The sequence below is a fragment of the Tympanuchus pallidicinctus genome, unplaced genomic scaffold, assembly GCF_026119805.1.
Source record: "Tympanuchus pallidicinctus isolate F22 unplaced genomic scaffold, pur_lepc_1.0 scaffold24, whole genome shotgun sequence".
NCBI classification, from domain to species: Eukaryota; Metazoa; Chordata; class Aves; order Galliformes; family Phasianidae; genus Tympanuchus; species Tympanuchus pallidicinctus.
Window position 1 is genome coordinate 9,378,624 of NW_026294741.1, and position 20,400 is coordinate 9,399,023.

The 20,400-nt window shown below is 52.9% G+C and overlaps 2 protein-coding genes across 3 annotated transcripts in view; both read left to right on the forward strand.

The window, feature by feature from the left end:
* Positions 1 to 14,795, forward strand: part of RNF43 (ring finger protein 43) — a 53,477-nt gene extending 38,682 nt beyond the window's left edge. The window contains exons 3-9 of the mRNA XM_052688745.1: positions 181 to 255; positions 905 to 1,036; positions 1,551 to 1,652; positions 2,119 to 2,274; positions 2,824 to 2,926; positions 3,345 to 4,862; positions 11,772 to 14,795. Of these exons, the coding sequence (XP_052544705.1) occupies positions 181 to 255; positions 905 to 1,036; positions 1,551 to 1,652; positions 2,119 to 2,274; positions 2,824 to 2,926; positions 3,345 to 4,862; positions 11,772 to 11,815 (2,130 nt within the window). The 3' untranslated portion in view covers positions 11,816 to 14,795. The remainder of the gene's footprint in view (positions 1 to 180; positions 256 to 904; positions 1,037 to 1,550; positions 1,653 to 2,118; positions 2,275 to 2,823; positions 2,927 to 3,344; positions 4,863 to 11,771) is intronic.
* A 1,106-nt stretch (positions 14,796 to 15,901) lies between these two features.
* Positions 15,902 to 18,930, forward strand: SUPT4H1 (SPT4 homolog, DSIF elongation factor subunit). 2 transcript variants are annotated; one of them, XM_052689074.1, is made up of 5 exons: positions 15,902 to 16,020; positions 16,399 to 16,505; positions 16,577 to 16,632; positions 17,025 to 17,078; positions 18,515 to 18,930. In XM_052689074.1, the coding sequence occupies exons 1-5, from the start codon at positions 15,952 to 15,954 to the stop codon at positions 18,580 to 18,582; spliced, it is 354 nt and encodes a 117-aa protein (XP_052545034.1). In that variant the 5' UTR covers positions 15,902 to 15,951; the 3' UTR covers positions 18,583 to 18,930. The 2 variants fall into 2 exon arrangements, with proteins under 2 accessions (XP_052545034.1, XP_052545033.1); XM_052689073.1 differs by lacking the exon at positions 15,902 to 16,020 and adding an exon at positions 16,095 to 16,206 and having other exon boundaries at positions 16,313 to 16,505.
* Positions 18,931 to 20,400: the final 1,470 nt, after the last annotated feature.

Genomic DNA, 20,400 nt, shown 5'->3' on the forward strand with positions numbered 1-20,400 from the left:
AAGCAAGAGCAGCACCGGTATCACTGCATCGCCGTGCAAGCACAGAAATCGGGATCTAATCCTCAATCTGAACAGAGGATATTGCTCCTGTGAAGAGAGGCAAATGTTTACCCAGATGGTAGATACTAATGCAGATGTACAATATAAAATGTTTACTGAAGCTTCTGTTCTTTTGGACAGGCAAAGCTGGCAGGGGAGCGTGGAGCTCGTGCGATCCTTTTTGACATTACCGATGATGAAAGTGCTGCCGATCAGGTACAGACCCCACAGATGTTACCAACTGAATCTCAGTGCCCTCATCCTATCCCTAAATGTGCACAGGTCAGGACCCCCCACCACCAACACAGAGTGGGAGGTCCCAGGAGGACGTGCAGCCTGGCATGGAGGGTTAGCGCTTACCCAGCTCACCCGTGCACACAGCACTTGTCACTTCTGCACATCCAGATCTGCAGGCAGCACAAGCAGCTTGTAAACAACACCGTGCTGCTCTTGAAGGATATTTCCTTGTCAATTAAAGGTGCTTTCCAGAAGGTGATTGCTTCCTTGTGGGAAATGGTAGATTACCAGAGCCCATCCATCCGGTCTGGTGTAACTCAGAGGAAAGGTGATTTCTCAAGTTTTCAAGCAGAAGTCGTGGCTACTCTGGTATGCTCTTGGTGATGCTCTGGCTACAAGTTAAACATCAGTGCTTCCACCAGCACTGCTCATCTCTGCAGTGGAATAGATTCCTCTCTGAAATAATCAAAGGATAATGAAAAGCATACAGCACTAGATAAGAGCACAGATAGGGAAGCTGTGCCTAAGATCAGCAAAATCTGGAGGAGAGATCAGACCTGGCAGGGGTACTGGAACGTCTCTTTCAGGCTGTTCTCGAATGTCTTTCACCACATTTGTTTCATTTCAGCTGAGAAAGCCCAGAGGTCTGAGTCAACCCGTGGTGCTGATCAGGGGCCACGACGCTGAGCTGCTCATGGGCGTTGTGAACAAGAACAGAGAGGCCCATGTGAAGATAGAGGTCAAGGAGCCACCAGCTTGGGTGAGACACACTGTTCCCACTGTTCCTGTATCCTTTCTCCCCTGGACTTTCCCAAAGCTGCTGATCTTCCTTCCCCTGCCTTGCAGATGGTATTCCTTTGCAGGAGCTCTGCAGAGCCATTCTCCCTATCTGCATTGTTCAGATGTTGTGCTGCAAAGAAAAACTCAAAATCTCTTTGAGCTTATTTACAGCTTCTTTTGCTTAAACATCATGAGTGAACTGAGGAGATTTCTCTTCGTATGACATCAAGCCTTGATTTTCTTATCTTGTGTTACCTTAGGTCGTGGCTTATAGTACTTTGAGGTGCTGCAAAATCAAACATCCATTTCTGATGAAATGTGCAGAAAAACAAAACTGAGCCCTTTTTCTTTTCTTCCATCTGTAAAAACCATGGAAGCAGAATTTGGCCGAAGATGATGTATCCAAAGTGATGGTCAGGAAGAGATCAGAATTCCCCTGCTTGGCCTCTAAGTCTCATTCACAAGGGTGATTTCTTTCCTGTTTTATTCAACAGCCTGACTACGACGTGTGGATCCTTCTCACTGTGGTCAGCACTGTTGTCGTCATCATTTTGATCTTTGTCGTCCGTACAAAGTGCCAGCTGAACAGGACACAGGTAAGAATCTCACAGAGCAGACGTGTCTGAGCAAACAGGAATGCAATGAGAGCAGCCCTGGAATCAGTTTGGGGGAGGAAATGTGTGCCCTGGAGATGAGGCAGGTGTGTGCCTGGTGTGTGTGGAATGGTCCTGAGGTGGGCTGGCAGCATCCCTTTTGCAATGATCTTGCTCTCCTCCTGCCACACCACCCAGTCAGATGTGTCTCCAGATTTGAAAATATCCTACACTTCCAATAGAAGGACGAGCCTCTGGGGATCAGAAATTCAGCACCACTGAGTGATTTTGAACGTCCATTATCAGTTACCTCCTGCTGGTAACAAAGTCCCCTCTGGATAGGCAAACAATCACCCATAGAAATTGCCCCCAAATCTGCAATAATCACATTTTCAAAAGTGGAAGAACCTCGAGGAACACGACAGTGCATGGCTGAGCATCTCCTGAAAGCCTCTTTTCCTCCTGGCAGGACTCGGTACAGCAGCAGACCATGCAGGCCATCAGGCAGCTGGCCACGCGCAAGTACCAGGCCAGGTGCCGGCAGGCCTCGCGGTGGGACTCGGCCAGCAGCTGCAGCTCGGCCCCGGTCTGTGCTATTTGCTTGGAGGAGTTCACTGAGGGCCAGGTAGGCTGCAGGCATGGCTGTGAGCGAGCCTCAGCTCTGAGCTGCGGTCGGGCGGGAGCTTGGCAAGGCTGGGAGGCCCTGGGGAGGCTTCCTTCAGCAGCTCCTGGAGGCTGGGTGAGGTTCAGCAGTGATGGAAGACTGACTGCTCTTGGCCCGAAGGCACTGGACCTGCCTGCAGATTGCAGTTCCCTAAAGATGAGTCTCCTATTGTTACTGAAGGGTATAATGACCATCATGTGTTCGTGTTGAAGGAGTGAGGCAAAAGTGGGGTTTGCTTCTCCTAACCAGTCAGCCCATAGTCTCCCTATTCCCAAGGGCTAGCAGCTCTCTGGAGATCACTTCCTAGGGCTACATGCAGCGAGCAGAACCAAAGATGCCAGACCGCTGCACAGCCTTCTCCATACAAAGCTGGGCTGCAGTGGCTTGCTGCATGTCTCAGTCTTTCAAATGTTGCCTCCTGGTACATCACAAGCCCCCCCCTCTGTACCCAGTTCTTGAGACAAGGTTCTCCTCGCTCACCCTCCTCATCCTCTCCCTGCTTCTTTCTAGGAACTGCGGATCATCTCATGCTCCCACGAGTTTCACCGGGAGTGTGTTGACCCCTGGCTGCAGCAACACCACACGTGTCCACTTTGCATGTTCAATATTCTTGGTAGGCATTTCCCAGCCAGGGATAGGGGTGGGTGCAGGGATTGTGCCCAGGAGGAACACGTACCTTTGGGCAATGCATTCAGCCAGTGCAGCACAGGAATACGTCTGTGTGTGGGGGGGGTACCAGGTAGTGTGTGCATGGAGGGGGGATGTCTCTGCGTGTGCACAGAGAGTTTCTGGGCTGGGGCAGGATCTGTGCCATTCCCAGGGCCTGTGGGAGTAGGAGTCGGAGTCTGGGGCCAGGGCCCCAGAAAGGATGCAGGGTGTGCAAACCATCAAGAGGGTCTGGTGGCAGCTGTGAGCTGACACAGGGCACAGGTGGGATGTGGGTATGAGTGTGCAGTAGAGGCTCGATGATGCTGAGGCCACCACAGCCAGGCCATAGGGTGTTCACTTGATGCTGCCGTCTCTCTTCGCAGCCCGAGACTCAGTGGACCAGGCCACGGTGGCAGGCTCCAGGCTGGCTCCTCGGGACATGGAGCCCGGACGGCGGCTGCACCTTTTCCGCCAGCACCCAGGACATTCCCTTTACCACCTTCCACATCCCTACCCTCAGAGGAATCTCAGGAGCTTCCCTTCAGAGCCAGCCCACAGCAACCCCTTCTTCCACTCTCCAGAGCTCTCCCAGCTGGATTTTGGCACAATCCACTACATGCCATACAGGCCAGCCAGCTCCCTGCCCGCCTGCGGACACGCGTCCCCCCTGGCCTCCGGTTTGCGGGGCCAGCAGCACCCCAGCCCTCCGGTGTGTGGGCAACCCCCCCACAGGACGTGTTCCCTGCAGCCCACACCGCCCTGCCTGGGGCTGACAGCAGCCCTGGCACAGCGGCAGCACCGGGCGCCCATCCCGCGCCGGGGGGTCAGCCATGGGCACCAGCACAACAGCAGTGGCTCCGGGGAGAGCTATCTCACGGAGCACAGCGGGTACCTGGCAGACGGTCCAGGCAGCGACTCCAGCTCGGGGCCCTGCCACGGTTCTTCCAGCGACTCCATGTTGAACTGCACAGACATCAGCCTGCAGGGCATCCATGGCAGCTGCTCCACTTTCCGCAGCTCCCTCAGCAGCGACTACGACCCGTTTGTGTACTGCAGCTCAGATGGGCCCACCATGGACAACGGGCCGGAGCGGCAACGGGCGCTGAGGGAGACGCGACCCAGGTCCTTGGACCTGATGGTGCCCGGCGGTGCCGCTCCAGCCAAGGCCCAGGTGCTCAACCACATCCACTACCACCACCACCAGCACCACCACTACAGAAGGGAGGTGGAATGCACACCTGGCCGGGCTGGCTCGGGCCCTGGGCAGCGCAAGTCCCGATACTCTGGGGCTAAGGTTGGCTTTCACAGTGCTCGGACGCAAAAGAGGGCTGAGAAGAGCCATCACTGTCAGCAGCCACTGGAAAACAGGACAGAGTTGCAGGAGGCTCCTCCAGTGGGACAGCCAGCCTGTGCCCAGCAAGGTCGGGAGCCCCCGCACGCCTCCTCCGCTTCTCCCAACAGGTTGGACTTCGGTGTAGATGCCAACAGACAGTCGGGAGCAGCAGGCACGTCCCCTGTGCTGCTGCCCCAGAGACACAGCTTACAGAGCCGACATCACCGAAGGAAAAGAAAGTGTCCCCTGGAGCTCGATCCCGCTCTCCTGCCCGAGGATTCAGCCTTGCCCAAAGCCTCTGATGCTCACATTCCTCACGGCCACCCTGCTGGCCACCGCTGCTCACCCGAGGTCCAACCCCTGATCCCAAGCTCTCCCATGCCCTGCAGCACGGGCTCCCGGCCGCTGTGGAAGTGTTTGGTGCCACAATCCAGCTCAGAGCTGAAAAAGCAGGAGGAGGGGATGTCAGGACGGGAGGGAAACCGCGCGGTTCCTGCTGGTTTCTCAGGAACAGGCACCCCAAGGCACAGTCTCCACCTGCACTGCCCAGCTCAGCAGTGTGGGCAGGGTGAGTCTAGTCTGGGTTTTCTCTTTCGGCAAGCAGATGATGAGGGTGGGTTGCTGCAGGTGAGGTGGGAACGTGCTCCAGGTGCCCCTAGGCTTTCCTATAGCACCACTGGTGACAGAGGTGTGCTGGATCTCGCCCATCCTCAGGTGATGGCCAGAACGATTGTCGTCTGTTTATGGATCGGCTGAGTGCATCAAACCCCACAGTCTCACCCTAAAATAATTCCAGTGGGAAATAAGGCAGCTCTGTAGGAGTGTCTAGCAGACAGAGTTTCTCCCAGCAGAAGGGGTGGAACCGCGTTTCTGGGTATCCTTCCTCGGTCTGGATGTTCTGATGGCAGAGCCCATTAAGGCTCACTGGGCTTTGCTGTTTGCCCCAGCTTGCCAGCCTCAATAAGGAAGTGTGTGTGCATGGCTGCGAGTAGCACAGGAACAGACTGAATGAGTTTATGGATTTGCACATCCCTCCTGTCTCACCTGCCCCTTCTGTGTGGGAGTTGTTTCTTAGTGTCTTCTGGAAATTAGAAGTAATTAAGATCTGGCCCTTTGCCTAACTGCCCTATGTCATTCTGCCTCCTTGTGTGACTTTGAGAGCAGGATGTTTGGAGGCTCAGCTCCCTGGTTCCTCTGCAAATTGCAAGCTGCAGGCAGCAGGGGCAGGTGCCGGGCTCCCCTCCTCACCCTGTCACTGACTCACTGCCGGTCCCTGTGCAAATCATTTTTATTTAGGTACCCTATACAGAACTAGCAGCCTAATTTCTGGCTTGAAACTCCTGACTCACCGTGCCCATTGTACCACACAGATAATAACTTCCTCCCCACGCTGTCTATCCAGCCCCACACCCCACCCAGGCTCCTGGCCACACCATGCCTGCGAGGAGGCAGCAGGGAAGAGAGAGGCCAGCTGGGCACGGGGCTCAGTGCAGTGCCTGCAGCCTTTTCCCTGGCACAGAAGGGCCTGGTGCTGCAGATGGGTGATGGGGGGGTTTCTTCAGGATGCTGCTGCTTTGGGAGATACAGCAGTGGGGGGATGTCTCTGCAGTTTGCAGCAGCTCCGAGGGCTGATGATGTGCCTAGAGCTGGAAGCAGTGTGCAGCAATGTTGTCTGGACTGTATCAAAACACCACGGCATGGTGCATTGCTCAGGAGCCTGTGCAAGCTCCCGTTTCCAAACAGAGCCCATGCACTGGTGTGGCTCAGGGTGGACCCCACTGTCCCCAACCTGGGTGCTGCCCAGGAGGGGCAGTGCCATTCCTGGGGGAGCTCCAGGTCCCTCTCGTGGATAGCATTGTCTGCAGCCTTGTCCATCAGCTCTTATCGCCTGGACACTTGTGACATGGCTGCTGCTGGGACACACCAATGCCTCTGTCCCCTGCTCCCAGTCTCAGGGCAGTCAGCACTTCTTCCAGTTGTGGCCGTGGACGTGGGGTGGGGAAGCACCTGGTGAGTGTGACAGCACAGGGCTTTGTGCTGACCTCTCTGCTTTGCAGCAGCAGAACTCGATGTTCACCAAAGATCGCTGCAGTCTGGGTCTGAATGGGGTCTGAGGGGAATTAAGGTGTCAGGCAGTCTTCCCTGGAACCCCCTGTTCTGCTGGGCAGAGACTAGCAGGGCAAGAGCCTGTGCTCTTGTCCCCATAATGTACGTGTGGATTACTTCCAGATCGGGAGGGCAGCCCAAGTGCTTTCTTGTTTGGCAGTGGAGGTGCAGCCATCCTATTTCTTTATTTCATAAACCTCATAGCCTGAAACATAGGGGCTTCAGGTTAGCCTTCCTGTTCTTAGCTTCTCCCTAAAGGAAAAAAAAATGGGAAAAGAGCAGACAAAAGAGCAGGCAGCTTTAGGAATGGAGATGCCCAGTGTGTGCAACACCATGCACTTGCTTTGGCAGCCACTGCCCTGCTCCCCTTCTAGGAAATGTGTGATGTTCTGCCAAGTCTCAGTCCTCACTCTGACAAAACCCTCACTTCAAGCAGTGCCTATTTCCTTCTCTCTAGCTGTCTGAATTTGCTGATGTTTTTCAGACTGTTTTCTACTTCTCCTATCTGTGTCTCCTCCCTTTCTGTGATCCCCACTGGGAGGACACAGGGAGTTGAAGGGGAGCACATGCCTCCCTCCAGCCCAGAGGTCCCCCAGTTCATTTGCCAGCCCCACTTGGGCTCTGCTTGCCTGATGTGGAGCTCCAGGGCGTTGCTGTGCTGTGACACTGCTGCTGCTCTGTGGGTTTGTCCCAGAGGCTCAGAGCTTGTCCATCCTGATGGTGTGATGGGGAAAGCACTGATGCCTGTCTAGAGCCACTGGCAGGGTGTATTTGCAAGCCACCTGTCCCTCTTACCTCCGTCTGCTGGGAGCACAAAGAATTGATGTGTCGGAAGGCAGTGGGACCCTGTCTGTCTGACAGCTGTAGCTTCAGTGCATGCTTTCCAGAGAGTCGAAATTTCTTTATAAGAGTGAGAAGATACTTGGAAAGATTGAATTTTGTTAGGAACCAGGGAAAGTTGTAGTGAGCAAAGTTGTAGTGAGCAGGAGTTCTTGCAGGGCTTGTGCAGAAAAGCCATCAAGCTGAAAACATTGCTTGTCATGACACAACCTGTGGAGTTACAGTCACCTCAGTGCTTTATCTTGGAAAGGACTGGGCGTAAATCAGTGGAGGACAGGTAAACACAGCAAAGAACAATTGACAGTCCTGTTTCAGTGGGACACACAACAAAAAAGACAACGAGACCCAGGAGAAATGCAAAGACATGTCCGAATACATAGCTAAAAATGTAAGTGGATGAATTAGGAAGCCTGCCTTTAGGTGGCATTTTTGCCATTAACTTTTCAGAATGTCTTTAAGAAAACACCAACACGATGGGACTGTGCAATTTCCATGTGGAATTATAGAGAGGAGTGTGTCTCTTCTGGAGGCATGAGGGGGCACTCTGTGTTAAGGAAGGTATAAAGTCCAGTGACAAGAAACACAAAATCCCCAGTTGTGCCTAAGTAGGAATGAAGTGGTACTAGGGTTACAGTACACTGCTTTAGCACGGGCTGCAGAAGAAGAACTCATATAAACATGAGGCTCCTGAAATAATAATGAGAGAAGAAGTGGAAAGAACGAGATGCTTTTGGGCACAGGCATTGCTTACAGGCACAGGAACAGAAGCCCAGAGTCACACATCTCACCAGCCAGAAAAAGGCCTCAAAAAGGGCTGGCAGGGCAGTGGAATTACAAACAATAAACCATTCTTCAAAAGCGAAGGTGTGGCCAGACGAGAAATCAGAGGGTTGAATATAAAGCTAAGAGCAGAGCCACATGAGGCAGGAAGGGAAGACTTCTGTGAGCAGCTTGTGCAAAGCAGAAGGGCTATTAATGCAAAGATGTTCATCTCCATCGGTAGGAAGAAGCGTGCCGCAGGCTCTGTGGCAGTGAGGTGTGTCTGAGGGGGATGTTTGAGGGCAGAGCACAGCAGAGAAGCAAAACAAACTTCCTGCATCAGTGATCAGCAGGGAAGCGCTCGAGGAGGTTCTCACCCCAGCACAGCTCGTGGGTTGGAGGATCCCTCCCAGATCACAGCACCAACGTGAGCATTTCCGAAACTCATCAATAAGGCGAACGGTAAAAAATTGCCAGGGGTGTGAGTTACTCACCGGAGCATCGTGCAAGGGCTCTGGCTTTAAAAAAGAGCTAAACCACGAATGTGGACTATGATCTGCTGCCCATGCCCAGAGCCGGAAGGAAGAGTTGAGAGCAACATCAGCTTCAAATAGCTGGAGCCACAGAGCGATGAGCCTGACTTTCCTGCCAAGCAAATTGTTACAGATTCAAATCCAGGGGCTGACTTGTAGATGAATGGCTAAGCGTGAAATCCAGGGGAGGAGGCAGCACGGCTTTTGTAGAGAAAGATAACGCTTCCCAGATCTTGTAGGGGAATGAAGCTCCCAAAGGATAAGAGAGAAGGTGCTCAGAGGTAAATAACAGGCTGAAAAATAGGAGACGAAGTGCAGAGCAGTCTTAATGGAGGAAAGTTACTCGGGAAGGGAGAGGAGTGGAGTTCTCCAGCTGTCAGCACCTTTCATCAAGTTCATAAATATCCTGGGCAAGGCAAGGAGATAACAGAGTTTGTAGAAGACAAAATCCTTCAGGACTGCCAGCTTTAAAGCTGGTTACAAAGTGCTACAGAAGGATCTCCTGTTGCTGAGTTATTGGGCAATAAAGTGGCAGGTGAAATTCCGTGTGAGTAACACAAAATGCCACACAAGAGCAGAGCTGCTTCTAAGAATGTATGCACTGCCATGGGCCCTTCTTACAACCTCAGGAAACAGTCCTGGACTCACTGTGAGTACTTCTGCCAAAGAATTGCTCAGAGCTGTCTGGGGACGAGGAGGGGAGCAGCAGAAAGCGCTGCTGTGCAGTTGTGTGAACCGAGGTGCTTCCAGAGCTTTAGTGCAACTCATCACCACCTCTCATAAAAGGATGGAGCGGACCTGGGAGGAGTGCAGGAGGGTGCAATCACAGTGCTGAGGTTTTTCTGAGGAAACAGAATGTAGAGATTTTCACATGGGAAAATGATGACTAGTGGTGGATTCGATACAAAATCAGGGACAGCAGAGCAGACGGCAGCTAAAAGACATGCTCTTTTTCTTATGATGAAATAATGTGGCATCAAATGGGAAATGGAAGCTTTGCAACACCCAGTAAGGTAAGACATGGCTCATATTGGTGCTCTGTACCCAGAGGATGTAAGTGCCAGAAGTAAAATGTGTTTGAGAGCCTAGATCAAGAGCTATCAAATGCAGAGATGCAGATACCATCTCTGGCTCAGGAAGTCCCTAAAGCAGGGTATCCAGAAGCTGACGGTGTTCCTGTGGGACATGACACCCTCCAGGTGTGTGCATACCTTGCCCAGATCAGGTGATGCTGGATTTTGGTGAGGCTGAATCACAGCCCCTTTCCCAGGCAGTGCCACGCACTGGCACTGTGGCATAGCAGGGCACTAATGATGATCCCAAAGATGCCTGCAGCACCTTGGAGTTCATACGACTCTTCTTGGTGTGGTTTGCATAAAGATACATCCCTGCTTCCCCCGCTTGGGAATTGAGCCTGGGCCTTACAGCTCTGACTTGTTTCTCTGAAGAATCAATCCTCAAGCAATGTTGAGAGGATCCTTTTAAGAGAAGTCAGACAACTAGCAGTGAGTTACAGCTAGATGGCTTCCTAAGCCACCTGCACACACTCGGATCTCATTCCTGAGCAGATAAATTGCTCCCAGCAATTTATTTATCAGTGGTGGAACCTCGTGCTTTCTCTCTGGGAAATCTCATCCCCTGCAGCATGTCAGCATCCTCCCTCACTCCCCATCTCCTGCTCCTTTTCACAGTCTTTCCCTTTCATGTCGTGTCTTTGATCTTTACTAGAGAGGGAGAAAGGAATTAGGGGAGGAAAAGACCACCATTACAAGTTAACACCCACTGGACAAATCTCTGTTCTATCAGCAAGGTGTGTTCCTTCAGGTCTTCGCCCTGTGGGGGTCTCCAGCTCATCAGCTGTGGATCTCCCACCTCTCTGGCTCCTGATTCAGGACCTTTTTATACTTTCCTTTCAGTTTGTGTAGCAGGGGAAACTCCCACGTGTGCAGTTTTCAGAAAATAGTCTGATAATCCTCTTTGAGACTGGAGGCTTCTGGCCGACCAAAGGCAGTCGGGGCTGCCCAGCTTCCCTGTGCTGTGTGTAAATCAGCACGCCTGAGGAGCAGCTGGCAGAGGCTTCTTCAGTGGGCTGCTGATACACATCAACCAATGCCACGTCTCACAGACGTCTTCTGGTACTTCAGCCATGCCCTGCACACATACAGATGTATAATGCTGCGTCTGTCCATTAATTTTCCCACATCTGTGAGCTATGTTTTCAAAGCAGAATCTCCTTTAGCTGTTTCCTTCCCATATGTTTAATTTGCAGAGGCCCTGTTCCTACAGCTAGTGCTTGGTAATGAGCAAGAGTTTTCTGTGACTCTGATTTGAAAAGTTGTTTTGAATTGCTCTCTCTGAATAGCTGTGTGGGCATTTGTATCCTTTTGATCTCAAGAACATTCAGGAAAAGGGAAATGTGAAAAATAATGCATGTCTGCATTTTCTGGGCTGTGCTTATCTGTGTGAGAGCTGTGGGCAGGCTTGAGAGACATCAGGGAAAGGGAACGCAGTGCACACGTCAGTGCTCAGCCACGTTAGGGAGAAAAGGACTGAAGCAGTAACCAAGGATGCACGGTTTCTAGGCAGCCCTTACACTGAGTGTTTCAGTGCAACCTACTCAGCACCTGCCTGTCAATAATTCACCAGGCAGATGGGGCTGGGGAGGAAGGAAGCACCATCCTTGCTGGCTGGATGCGGGGCATTGGTGTTAGTGACCAACCAACACTCACTGGGTTTGGTGGTTTTTGAGACTCAGAAACGATTTGTCAATGCCTTGAAACACCTGTGCTATTCCCTTCTTGCACTCACTCCTCTCTTGCAGGCTCTTTCTGTTGTCTGGAGTTTCTTTTCTTGCTGTCCCTTGTGCCTGGAGGGTGGTGCCATGGCATCTGTGAATATGAGCCAGCAGTGTTTTCTGGTGCCGATCATTTTTTACATGGCTGTACAGATTTTCCTCAAAGAGCACACATCAAAAAGCCCAAAAAGCTCCTAGCAGCAAGATGAATCCTGGGATGCACCACATCCTCAGCTTTTTCTGAACATTCACATTGGAGTTTGATGTCTTATCTTTTTGTTTTGTTCTGTCTTAACATAGAGGAATAACCTGACTGTGGAAATGGCCAGAAAAGTCCCTCCAAAATACTGGGAGAAACACTGTGGCTTCCACTGCAGAATCTGTTCTGTCGCAGCGGCTCTGGAGCATTTGACTCACGCTTCCTTTATTCTTTTTTTGACTGCAGGATCTGAAGAGGAGGTCCAGGATGTCCGTGAACACTCAGTTTAACAAGACACTGGCTCATTTGCTTACGGGAGAGCTGGAGTGGACAAAGATGTTCAGCAAACCGGCCGGAGTGGAGCTCACAGCTCAGCACGTGTTGAGCAGTCCTGAGCTGCACAGCCCAGCCGCGCTCAGCCCGCGCAGAGCCGTGTGATGCTGGTGGTCTCCTCAGCGTTTCCTCGTTGCGATGGTCACAGAAGCACAGAGCTGTGTTCTCCAGGTCCTCTCCTCCTGTGAAGGCCCAGGCAGCCCGTCTTCATCCAGAGGCATCTGTCTGCGTGGGCTGGCTGGCTCAGAGACCAGTCCTGGGAGTCCTCAGCTGGAGAGCTCGCCGACAGAGAGCAAGCTGCTGTTGCGGCGTTCGTGCCGTGTTCGTGCCGCAGAAGGTTTTGAAAAACACTTCAGAAATAAACAAGCCTTCGAGACCAAAAGCTGCAGGAAGGACTTTCTGTGGCCTGGTAGCTCCCAACTTCATTTCCTCTCTTAGGTCAAAAGCCGAACTTCTTCATTTAACTTTTCCACTCTTATTTCAGACACAGGAACAAGGTATTCTCCATCCCAGCACTCACAGGTCCATCCTGAAAGGTGCTTCTTCCAACCTCATTGGAAACTAACATCTCTCACCACTTCTGACCGCTTCACTGTCCTTCAGCTGAAGCCAGCTCAGCCGTGTGCTGTGTTTGCCAGCAGCAGTGGAGATGAAGACCCAGGGACAATGTCACAATTTCTGGGAAGAAGCTGGGTCAGATTCTCTCCACTGCAAAGAATCTACCCTCTCATCTCCTATTGCAAATACATCTCTCTTTCACCTGTAACGCCTCCATCTACTCTCAAAACAGGTGTGGACAGCTCTGTTTAGAGCTTATATGTTTTGAGCATGTTTCAAAGTTGAGATGGCCCCATCACAGGAGTTGTGGCAAATCCTTGATTTCACGTGGCTCCTGCTTCTCTGCTTTTCTTGTTGCCCCAAGGGGAAAAAAAAAATATATCCCAGTATAAGCATGTGTAATAAATACAGAGCAGAGCCCCATCTGTCACCCAGCCTTATTCTTGTACTTCTGTGAGACACTTGGAACACCACCAGCTCTTGTTTCCTATGTCTCCTAATTTGGTGACATTCAAGTAAAATAAAATCCAGCAAATTCACACCACGATACCCAAACAGTTTTCATACAGCAAGGATTCAGGCTGTGGAGTTCACTGCCTTAACTGACCATTCAGGCCAAAGAATTAGCCAGAATCCCACGTGGAGAGCACGCTTATAGGGCACCAAGGTTATCTCAGGTTTTCAGAGTTGATGAAACATTGGGAAGGATAGGTCATAAGAGCTGAAGGTAACTTCTGACAGAAACCTGGTGTAGGGACAGAAGTTCCCCATCTCCTCGCTGATAATCTCTCTGTATCTTCCTGTCAAGCTGCAGCTTCTTTCTCAGTTCAAGAGCACATAGGCTAGATGGTCCCAGTTCAGATTAATCCAGCCTCTGCCTTCCTTCTCTTCTGATGAAAGCTTTTATGGAGCATGCTACCCTTAATCTTTGAAAGAGGCATCTTTGTCCCAGCTTCAAATCACTGACATGATGTTATTAAAAGCCAACCAGTAAGACTGCTTTAAACAAAACATGAATCCCTTGCTAGTGTTCCTTTTCTTGTGTCCTGTGATTGAGCTGCTGCAAGACCTTTGATACTAGGGAAGAGCTAAATTTTTCATATCAAAGAACCCAGCAGAATTGTATTCTAGCCTTTTCAGGCTCCTCTTGTCCTGCAAGGCAAGCAGAAGACACAAGTCCAGATGTTTTCTCCCTTGCAGAAAAGCCAGTCTTGAAGAGAAAAAAGAAAGCCAGGAACAGGTCTGGATTCCCCCTGTTCAACTTGCTGTGTGTGCGGCACACGTCTTGTCCCAGCCAGCCCCCAGGGGGCTCAGATGACTTCACGGATGGGGGTGATGAAGTCAGGGTGCTCCCAGTGGTTTCTTTAGGAGTCAAGAAGGCTGAGAGCCTCCAGAGATGCATTTCACTGCCTCAAAGGAACGAGTGCCTCGTTTGCAGTCTGAAAGTACTCCTTTCCCTCCAAATCCTGAAAAAAAGGAGGACTGAATCTCAGCAAGCCCCAAGCTCCTTGGAGAAAGTGGTCAGTACTGACAAACCTTTCCACTCCTACTGCAGTATTACCGGGCTGTGCAGGGCAGCGCCCGCCTCAAAGTGTTTTCATGTCCTGATTTTTATGCTGCTGCTACTTTTCATTCAGGAAACAGACATCTCTGACGCTGGGCTCTCTCGGTGGGGCTTGCCGAGCTGAACGTATGCAGGTCTGTGTAGGTGGGTTCTCAGGTGGGATGAGAGGGAGGAACTCTGCAGGAAGATGGCTTTTGCAGTCCTTTTCTGTAGATGGAGTAGAATCCCCAGCCACCTGAAAGGGAAGTGATGTCTGAGAATTTGGAAGATGGTTCCTCTCGGTTCCTGCACCTCTCGCTTCAGAGTGATACTTTCGGGTGGTCAGTGCCCTTGGGCTCTGTCACTGCAAGTCCACAACACCACTGCAATGAAACAGCATTTGTTTTCCTTTACTGAGTCCAAAGACCAAAGCTGAAAACTGACGGGAGCCAGAACGTCCCAACCTCGCTTTATCCACAACCAAACCATCAGTCCCTCCCCAGGGACCACTTTCTTCCCAGGACCTTCAACCCCACCGTTACGGGTGGCTGTGGGCAGAGTGCCTGGGCCGGCTGGACCTCCTCCGATTCTGCACAGAGCCTCTGCTCCTCCCTTTTTTAAAGTTCAGATCCTTCTAAATGTGAATACAAGTTTGTTTTTTGTTTTGTTTTGCTGAGTCTATCCTGGGCTTGGGAATAAATTATCAACCAAAAATGGAAGAATAGGTTTTATATATATGCAAAACTGTGTATTTATGTCTGATAAAAAAACAAAGATGTGTGAATATGCTGATGTGCTCAAAAATATATTTATTTACTAATATATTTATCCACGTACCCGGCCTACCCGCGTGTTTTTGTTCTGCACAAAGCCAAGATGTGTGTTTTAAGGAGTTGCATGGCTTCGTGGCTGAAGTTCTGTGAGGCATGTGAGGGACGGGCAGCTGATCTGAGACAGCCAGCATGGCTTCACCAAGGGCACAGCATGCATCACACATCTGGTGGCCTTCTGTGATGTGACAGCATCAAGGGAAGGGCAGCTGATGGTGTGTACCTGGACTCCTGCAAAGCCTTTGACGTGGCCCCCACCACATCCTTATCTCTATATATGGGTTCAAGGGGTGGGATGCTTGGTGGAAAAGGAATTGGTTGGAAGGTCGCAGCCTGTGGTCAATGTCTGTACCAGGTGGAGGCAGGGACAAGCGGTGTCCCATGGGGGTCCATGGTGGGATCCGTGTTCTGACATCATTATCAGTGACACAGATGATATTAAGTGCGTCCTCAGCGAGTTTGCAGATGACACCAAGCTGAGTGGTGCAGCTGACAGAAGGTAGGAATGCCATCCACAGGGACCTTCACAAACTCGAAACGTGGGGCCACGTAACAAAGCCAAGTGCAGAGTGCTGCATTTGGGTGGGGGCAATTCCAGATATGTATATGGACTGGGAGCAGAACTCAGAGAGCACGACGTGGTGGAGAAGGACGTGAGGGTCCTGGTGGATGGAAGACACCAGCAGCGTGCAGCCCGGAGAGCCGCCAGCAGCCTGGGCTGCATCGGCAGAGGGGTGGCAGCGGGCAGGGAGGGGACTGTCCCCCTCTGCTCTGCCCTCGTGAGGCCCCACCTGGAGTCCTGCGTCCAGGCCCGGGGCCCCCAGCACGAGAAAGACGTGGGGCTGTTGGAGCGGGTCCAGAGGAGGGCACGAGGTGCTCAGAGGGCTGGGGCACCTCCGCTGTGGAGCCGGGCCGAGGAGCTGGGGGTGTTCTGCCTGCAGAAGAGAGGAGCCCCCCCAGCCCGTTCAACCCAATCAAAGCCGTTCTATGATTCTACGGTCACGATGAAGCCGTTTCAGACCGGCGGCCGAGCGCCCGCATCCCCAGCCCAGCCCCGACCCCCCCACCCCCGCCGCTCCCCCGCCCCTCCCGGCTCTCTGCCGCCCCCCTCCGGGCTCTGCCCGCTCCGGTTCCGCTCTGCGCGTGCGCGGCGGCGGCAGCAATGGCGCTGGAGACCGTCCCCAAAGACCTGCGGCACCTCCGGGCCTGCCTGCTCTGCTCCCTCGTTAAGGTGCGCTCCGCCGGGCCCGCTGCCTTCCCCCCGCCCCGCACGGACCGCTCTGTCCGGGCCTGTTCCGCTCCCAGCCCCGCCGGGACCCGTCCCGCCCCGCTCGGGCCTTCCTCCGCCGCCGCCCCCACCGCGCGGCATCGCGGGGCGCTCAGTGATCCCATGGTTCTGTGGCCTCAGTGGGTCGCAGTGGGTCTCAGCAGGCCTCAGTGGGTCGCAATGGTCTCATGGTTCCGTGGTCTCTGTGGGTCTCAATGGTCTCAGTGGCCCCATGGTTCCGTAGTCTCAGTCTCAGTGGATCTCAGTGGGTCGCAATGGCCTCGTGGTTCTGTGGTCCCAGTGGATCTCAGTGATCTCGTGGTTGTGTGGTTCCCCACTCAGACCCTCGAGCAGTTCGAGTACGACGGCTGCGACAACTGCGATGCCTACCTGCAGATGAAGGGCAACCGCGAGATGGTTTACGACTGCACCAGCTCCTCCTTCGACGGGTGAGGGGCCGCGATGGGCTGCGCGGTGGCAGCGGGCGGCGACAGCCCCCTCACGTCTCTCTCTCCCGCAGGATCATCGCCATGATGAGCCCCGAGGACAGCTGGGTCTCCAAGTGGCAGCGCATCAGTGAGTGCCATCCGCTGTTCTGCCCCACAGCCTTCTCCGACAGTGATAGGGCAAGGGGGAACGGCTTTGAACTGAAAGAGGGGAGACTCAGGTCTGATGTGAGGGGAAATTCTTCACCCAGAGGGCGGTGAGGTGCTGCGCTGCTGCCCAGAGCTGTGGGTGCCCCATGCCTGGAGGTGCCCCAGGCCGTGGATGGGCCCTGGGGGGCACCCAGCCCATGCAGGGATGGGGCTGTGAGGTCCCTCCTAACCCCAAACGGCTCTGGAGTTCTGTGATGCTGGGCAGCAGGATTTCTTCTTTGGGCTGCTGCAACTCCTGAGGAGGGGGCACCTGCACAGGGCGAGGCTGCTGGTGCTGTTTGCCCACCCGGCTGCTTGCTTTCTTTCCGTCAGGTAACTTCAAGCCTGGTGTGTATGCAGTGTCTGTGACCGGCCGCCTGCCCCAAGGTAACGCCGCTGCTGAGTGAGGAGTGCTGCTGTACAGTGGCCTCTGAGGGATGGGTTATTTTGTATGCTTGGTGCTGTACGTTGCCCAGTTACACTCTGTGAGTGTGCTACACTGATGAAATCAGCATTTGGGGGTCCATTAAACAGTGTTACAACAGGCCCTGAGCATGAAAGGATTGGCCAGGTGACTGCGAAAAGGTGTGGAATGGGAGGCAGGGTTCCCTGTTCTGCAGACAGGCTGTCTGTGGTCATCCAGCATTCTGCTCGCCAAAAGTTGGTATGAAAATTTGGCTGAATAAAACCTGTGATGCCAGGTTATACATCAGAGCAATGAAATGGGATTAAAGCCTGACTACAGAGAGTGTGCTCACTTCAAGCTGTGCATCTTCAAGGAAACAAAAATGAATGGTGCCGAAAGGGGTGCAGTTGGGAAAATGAGGAGGAGTGGTGAGCAGGTATTCCTTTCCACTGCAGTATTGCACTGAGGGCTCTCATCAAGTTAAGGTGGTGTTTGTTCATTTATAGGTGCAGTGAAGGCTGTAGTGAGTTGGCCCTACCTTCATAAAGCAGAAATCACATTTTCTCATGTCTGCAGCCTAAGATCAGACTCCTAACCTGTGTCCCAAGAGGGCTGCAGTCTCCCACATTTGGTGTAAAAGCTGGACTTCTGTTTGGAATGTCAGCTCCCTTATTGCTAACCTGAGCTCCACCATCTGTGTTAGGGGAAAGCTGAAGCACCGTGAGGCACGAGGCCTCCTGGCACAGCTTTGGGCACATCTGAAGCAAGTGGAGCGTAGCAGTGATGCCATGTGCTCTGTGCAGCTGAGGGCAGAGCGCAGCTGTGAGCGCAGGGCAGGAGGGGATGCATATGGGAGATGCTCTTGGGCTTTGCTTAGTGTGGGGAATGTCCTCACATCACGGGCAGAAGCAGGGAGGTGCTGGGAAGCATGAAAACCAGCCGGCTGCAGCCGAGGGCCTTGCAGGCTGTCGTTTGGCTGTCCAGGCTGTGTGGTACTGGTGAGAGCTGTCCTGAGCCATGTGATGCTCTGTCACTGCTGTGGTGCTATTTAGAAGGTGGGACTTGCAGACAAATCACAGAAGTGGCTGGGAGGCTTAAGAACAACCTTCAAGAGCTTGGCCTATGCGGTACAGTCATGATATTCAAACATCTGCAGGTAGAAAATGATACAATAAAGTCTCTGCCCAGCTTTTCTTTTTTTTTCCAGGGCAAAAGTTGAGTTGATATTTGGGTGCTCTGTGTAGGCACTAGAGGATGGAACACTTTTCACAGTGAAGTTGACACACTGTTAGAAGGAACTAAGAAGATTGTCCAGTTCTTAAGCTCTGCGGTGAAAGCTACATGATAGAGCAACCAGATTTTTTTAGGGCTTCTCATTCCTAGTGCAATCTGAAACGTGTTTGTGTCCTTGTTGCAGGGATCGTCCGAGAGCTGAAGAGCCGTGGTGTGGCTTACAAGTCACGAGACACAGCTATCAAAACCTAAGGAGCTCTGGTGCTGCCTGGAGGATTCCCAGGTGCTCTGCTGCGCTGCTCAGAGAGGCAGCTGGCATGTGGGGCACTGCTCTGAAACCTTTTAGTTTTAGCGTGAGGGACCTGGGCTCTGAGGGAGCTGCGGGCTCAGCTGCTCTCGCTCCGTACCTCTGGACTCAGCCATGCCACTGTTGGACCACAAAGATCTTAAAATCAGCTGCAGCCTTGACAGGGAGGGGAATGTGAGTAGGGCTGGGAAAGAGGTGTTGAAGGGAGATGCATAAACCTTTTATAGTCGGCGTGGATACAACTGATCTGGGATACAACTGTAAATATTTCAATAAAACTTGCTTTCTGGTCAGAGTGGAGTCAATCACTGTGTGTTCAACCACTTGTTTCACCCACCACGGGGAGCAGAAGGCATGGGAGGGGTTTTGCACTCAGCCCCAGACCTGTCACACTGCTGGTGTAGTTTGGAGGTTTCAGCCACCACAGCTTGTCCATATGGCAAAAAATCCCAACTCAGGAAGTGGATCCTATCCTTGCTGAGTGTTGGTGTCCATTACAAGACTTGGGATTTGTGCTTTATGTCTCTTGGCTGGAGGAAATGTGTAGGATGACTACAGGGCTATGCGTGGGTGTAGCACCAGGGCCAGGCATGACTGCCATATGTCACGGCCTGGAGATGTTGGGCCATGGGGGTATTTCTGGGCAGGCTGTGCAGGGAGAGGCAGGGGGCAAGCTGGAGATCCCACAGAGTGCAGCTAAAGGGAAAACTGCCTCCAGCACTGCCAGGTGATCCATCCCAGGCTGGATACATCCCTGGGCAGCCTGGTCTGGTTGGTGATCCTGCCCATGGCAGGGGGGTTGAAACGAGATGATCATTATGGTCCTTTTCAACCCAGGCCACTCTATGATTCATTCTATGATTCTGTGAGGTTGGTGAGAGCTGAGGAGGTTCAGATCAAAGTGAGTCCAGGAGGATGAGCTGAGTGGCTTTTTCCAACAGGAGGCAGTGGATCTGGAAAGTGAGGTTCTGGCTCTGGCCAGGCTGGAAGGATGTTGTGCAAGGCAGGCAGTCCAGGACAACCGTTGAGGCCATGGCCAGCTCTGCAGCCTCACTGCTCAAATGCCACGGGGTGGCAGCAGGGCTTTGTGGAGCAGCGCTGGGGCCTGGGGACGGGGAACAAACTGCTGGAGTGGCCCTGAGCCGGAGAGACATGGAGCACATCTCCATATTCCATTTGCCCAAGGAGGCTGTGGATGCCCCATCCTGGAGGCATTCAAGGCCAGGCTGGACGTGGCTCTGGGCAGCCTGGTCTGGTGGTTGGCGACCTGCACACAGCAGGGGGTTGAAACGAGATGGTCATCGTGGTCCTTTTCAACCCAGGCCATTCTGTGATTCTGTGATTCTACCATTCTATGATCTCCCTTCTCAGCTCCTTGGCTGCAGTACAGCCTGCAGTACAGTCCTCACCTTCCCAGTCTTCAGAGGTGGGGGGGCTCCTCCACAGCACATTAGCTGTCATGTCCCCTGGTGTAGGGCTGACAGAAGGGCCCTGTGCAGGGCCCCAGGCAGTGCAAGGTGCTCAGCCAGATTCCTGGTGTGGGTCTGTGGGTTTGGAGGAGGCTCCAGTAACTCACTCACCACCTGGGACTGGGAGCTTCGCTAAGAAAGTTGTGCCCATAGAGCAGCATGCGCTGTCACCATGCCTTCCAGGTAAGATGGCTGGGGGGTGTAAACCCCATGGGCACCTCATGTCTCGCAGGGTGCAGCCCCCCTGGATGATGCAGACTACAGGCTGGCGGGAGCTGCGGCGCAGGTGGAATA